We start from the raw sequence: 4,783 nt of genomic DNA, 5'->3' as shown, positions 1-4,783 counted from the left end.
CTCTGGATGTGACGGTACAGGAGGTACGGCAGTCCGAGGAGGTGAAAACACAGGTTAACAAGCAGGGAGAACGAGTCTGTGCTGTCCAAGAAGTTGCGCAGAAACATGGCGCCGTGCGGGTTAAAGACTGGAGACAGTGCAAGCAGACATATAAAGACAGTGACCGCAGGAAATGTGGACGACGCGGCAAAACACCGCATAGCCAACATGGTAAGTGTCCAGCAAGACAGTCCACGTGCAACAGATGTGGAAAAAAGGTCACTGGGAAAGAGCATGCAGAAGCAGGCTGGTGAGTGAAGTTACGGAGGATGATGAACAAAATAAACATTATTACCTGGACTCAGTTAATGGTACATCAGAAAATGATGATAAATGTACAGTAACACTGGATACTGAAAATAAGCCAGTGAAATTTAAAATTGACTCGGGAGCTGACTGCAGTGTTATGAGTGAGACTGTGTATAAAACACCAAAGAGAATCCTACACAAGACAAAGAAACTACTGAGTGGTCCCGGGGGTGGTTTGAACTGTTTGGGGCAGTTTACAACACAGACTGTATACAAGGGCAAAACATACATGTTCAGGCTTTATGTTATTCGAGGTGAGAGTGTGAACAACCTGCTCAGTAGGCCAACATCTTTAGCAATGGGACTATACCCCCATACCCCTATTAAAAGCAGTGCAGGAGGAGCGTGACCGAATGGAGACAAATGACATCATCGAGGCTGTAACAGAACCAACGGAGTGGTGTGCACCGATGGTGCCGGTCCCGAAAAAGAATGGAAAGGCACGCATCTGTGTCGACCTAAAGAGACTAAATAAAGCTGTTAAAAGAGAGAGGTTCATTCTGCCCACAGCAGAAGAGAGGATAGCCTAGCTGGGTGGGTCCACAGTTTTCTCTTCTCTGGACGCAGCTTCTGGATTTTGGCAGATCCCTCTGGACAAGGACAGCCAGAGACTAACCACTTTCATAACACCTTATGGAAGCTATTGCTTCAAGCGTCTCCCTTTTGGGATCACAAGCGCCCCAGAAATATTCCAAAGGAAAATGGGAGAGACTCTCAAAGGGCTGCAGGGAGTTGCAGCCTATATGGATGACATCATCGTCTTCGGGAGGGACACGGGTGAGCACAATGAGTGCCTGCAGAAAGTAATGGCGCGTCTAGAGTCAGCAGGCCTGAAGTTAAACAAATGCACAGTGAGAGAGACTGAGTTACATTTCCTGGGCTAGGTGATCAACAAAGATGGTGTGTAATTTAAGAAAATGTCAAAACATGAAAATTGACAAATGAATAGTAATTGGACCATCCTTGTTTTGGTGCTTCAAGAAGGGTGCAAAGATATCCGTTTGCACCACCATATGGTTTTCATTGTGATAATTCAGTCCAATGTTTTATGCACTTTCCTTTCCTAAAATAATGTTGTTACAGTGGTTTATTTTGAGGGTAGTCTTAGTTTTTGTAAAAGAAACTAAAACAGGGTCTAACATCCTGTAGTGTCCACACTGATTAAACACTTAACCTGGAAAAAGACAGTGTGAGTGAAGGTGAGCTACTAAATAAAACAGGTTCAGTAAAGAAAAACACATAACATGAAAGAATGGGAGTAATATATGCAATATTAGTTAGTTATAAACAATCTTTATAAATTAGATGAATATGAGAGTTATCTCTAATAACTGGTCTTTGTTTTTTTTTTATTATACTTAATAGTTACATTATAAAGATAACTGTGTTTTGCTGCTGTATGTCAATATAAATGCTTTGTTTTTTTACATAAATGTCTTTATTTACTAACAGTTAATCATAAATTATTGAATCTGTTTTTAGGTTAATGCTTCCCACATGTGAGTCAAATAATTGAGTTCCTCCTGCAGGTGTTCAACCAACATGCAAACTCTTGCTGAAAATTTGCTCTTATTTGACTTCTTCAACTTTTGGCCATTCTTTTCTGTGAAATAGTGATCAAATTCATAAGCAAAATTTTTAAGCAGACTTCCAGACGACATCCCTCCAGGACTGGTGGGAGACATCTGCCTGCTTCTGTACATGTTGTTGCTGAACACAGCCATAGACAGATCCACCATTCTCAGGGCATCTGGGTTTGCTCCGACCTTCTTTAGCTTGCCAATGTTGTGTCTTTGCAGCTCCTTCATCACAAAAAGGATGAAATTCAGGCAACGCTCCAGGTCGACAACATCTTCTTTGTAGTCATTTACAAGCTTCAAAACCATTTCACGGTTAACAGTCTTTTTGAATACTTTGTCCAGTTTTTCACAGATGGCCTGAAACTTTTTAAGGGTGTTTATCATGCTTTTTTCACGTTTTATCATGAGCAGTTGGTAGAGGCGCCGGGCCTTTCTCACACGATTTGCCTGCTGAGTGAAGGACCTGTGGGAAAAGACAACAGAGGTTCAGCAATGTCCAAAAGCAGTACTCTGTCACACTAATCAGAGCGTAAAGGAAGTTGATGAAAAGAGGTTCAGGTGCTAGTTTAAGTTTGTTACCTGATTTCTTCCTCCTCACTGAGGCCAAACTGTGTGAGGTTATCTGGTTGTCCTGGAAGGAACCCATTACATTTTGATTAGCTGAAACGTGCTTAAACATATAAAAGCACATAAAAGCTTTGCATCAGAGCATGTGAGCAGATCTGAGCATGGAGCGAGCGGTGGAATGGAGTTGAAGAAATATGGGGGAGCGCAGAGTGGTTTTCATTTCAAAGGCTGGAGAGAGGATTTCACTTCGATGTGAGGTGTTACGTTCACAGTTGATAAAACAGTGCGATAATTTAACAGCCAGTTAAATAATACAATACACATGTATCGGTCACATCATTAAATCAAACACTGTGTGTCCCAGGTCCCTGACAGAGCAGATTTCGAGGGGAGCGAATGAGTGATCATCTTCCTGAGCGGGGGGGGGGGGGGGGGGGGGGGGGGGGGGGGGGGGGGGGGGGGGGGGGGGGGGATTGTACGGCGCTCCGCTCTGTTCACATGCTCTGCTCTGTATACATACTTTGATCAGTTGCACTGCCTCTTTCAGTTTCTGCTTAATCTTAAAGGATTTCACACATAGTCTCACAGTAAAGCACACTCTGATACAGGGCAGAACTGTACTGTATTCTATGCCTGTAAAGCTGGCCAAGTACTAGTGGGATGCAGCATCCCCAGATCCTTATACCTCCATCCTCATGATTTAGTGTTTGTATGAGATTCTTTATTTCTGAAAGGCTGTATTTGCTTTTCCGGAGTCCAAAATGATTTAGAGGAATATATCCAAAGAAAATTATTTAAAAAGTTCCAGTCTTTGTTTACATTGTCTATGCAATTGTTAGTCTGGACGTTCCATGAAAACTAGTTACGCAGACAACCACTTGCACATAAATAGAAGCAACAGCCCACCCTTGAGGGCAGGTTTGAGTTTTTAGAGAATTCTTTTAGCACCTTACTGTCTTCTTCCAGGATAAAAATGTTTGGATGAACAAGCTGAACTATCTAAGTATTTAAATGATACAGTTTACAGCAGCTTGTTTGGAGAAGCGGTTCTCCACCAGCTACCAATAGGAGCAGTCAGGGCATATGGGCAATGAATATGGGAGAAAGGGTTCAGGTTGATTTCACACTATAGAACAAATAGTTTCGTACTTCCTTCTGAAGTTAAAGCTGTGACATTTGTGGCTAATGTTGCATGAACTCATGTTCCCCCCCCCCCCTTTCACTTTAAAACAGAGTTGAGAACAAAGTGCTTGACACTTTACGTAGGCAAGTAATATTTAAAAAATGATGACCCTACTCTACAAACATTACATGTGTGTCATGATCTTTGCACTGATGACTGGCTTAATTGCTCATTTCATTCACCTGTCCAAATTGTGCCCGGTTTCTCATTACCTCTCATCTTATCTACATGCTCCTGCCTCTATTTAAGGTGCTTGCATCCAGTAATCTGGGCAAGATTATTCTTTTTTTCTCGTGCCAGTGTTGAGAGGATTTTTAGTGTACCTTAGGGTTTATGATTTCCTGATCCTGACCTGTTCTTTCTCTCAACCACTGAGCCTACCTGTTTCCATCTGAATGGTTTGCCTGATCTGTCTTTGGACTCCTGGACCTCTGTGTCTGCCTGTTCCTGTTCTGAACTGTTTGCCTGACCTGGCTTCAGACTCCTGCTTGTTCCCCGCGGCTGCAGCATCTGGAAAATACTGGGCGACACCCGCTGAATCTTGTTACCAGCCCACCAGCTGGATCCTACCTTGTTCTATGGGCAGAGACTGAACTTGCAAACGAGGTTAGTGACTCATGTTCATAATCTTCCTCTATTAGATTATCATGGTCACTAACCTGTGTTTCCCCTGTCCAGTGTTTCCAGCATCAGACGCCCTAGCCTCTGCTTCTGCAGAACCGCAGCCCGTTTATCTTTTTGAGTAATCCCACTGTCTGTCTTGCGTGAATACTGGATCCTCTGTTCGGAATTTATGACAATGTGTCTATGTACTGTTGTCATAGATTGTGAGCCTGCTGATCTATGAGCTGTTGTGACCCTTGTACTTGACACATTCCTCATTGTGCTACGTTCACACCGGACGCAGCAAAAGCAGCAAAATCGCGTCTGCTGTTTCCTTTTTGCTGCTTGTACCAGTTAGTTCAGACGCGTGGCTGAAGCAGCTTTGCTGCTCTGGCTGCGCGGTGCAAAAGTGTGTCTGACGCGCGTTGGGCGGAGCTTCACTATCCTTTTTCTGCCTTGCAGCTATATTTGCTGTGATCAGTGGGAATAAAGTAGTTTTAAT

General features: G+C 43.3%; 1 protein-coding gene across 4 annotated transcripts in view; it reads right to left on the bottom strand.

Annotated features, from left to right (window-relative positions):
* Nucleotides 1-1,259: 1,259 nt before the first annotated feature.
* Nucleotides 1,260-4,783, bottom strand: part of LOC107080780 — a 13,813-nt gene continuing 10,289 nt past the window's right edge. For all 4 annotated transcript variants that reach the window (XM_015368980.1, XM_015368981.1, XM_015368982.1 and 1 more), the window contains 2 exons: nucleotides 2,508-2,559; nucleotides 1,260-2,391 (listed from right to left, as the gene is read on the bottom strand). In XM_015368980.1, the coding sequence (XP_015224466.1) occupies nucleotides 1,827-2,391; nucleotides 2,508-2,559 (617 nt within the window). In that variant the 3' untranslated portion in view covers nucleotides 1,260-1,826. The remainder of the gene's footprint in view (nucleotides 2,392-2,507; nucleotides 2,560-4,783) is intronic.

The sequence above is a fragment of the Cyprinodon variegatus genome, unplaced genomic scaffold (assembly GCF_000732505.1).
Source record: "Cyprinodon variegatus isolate N-32 unplaced genomic scaffold, C_variegatus-1.0 Scaffold2316, whole genome shotgun sequence".
Classification (NCBI taxonomy): Eukaryota; Metazoa; Chordata; class Actinopteri; order Cyprinodontiformes; family Cyprinodontidae; genus Cyprinodon; species Cyprinodon variegatus.
The sequence above is the reverse complement of the archived record's forward strand: the minus strand, read 5'-3'. Positions and strand labels throughout refer to the sequence as shown.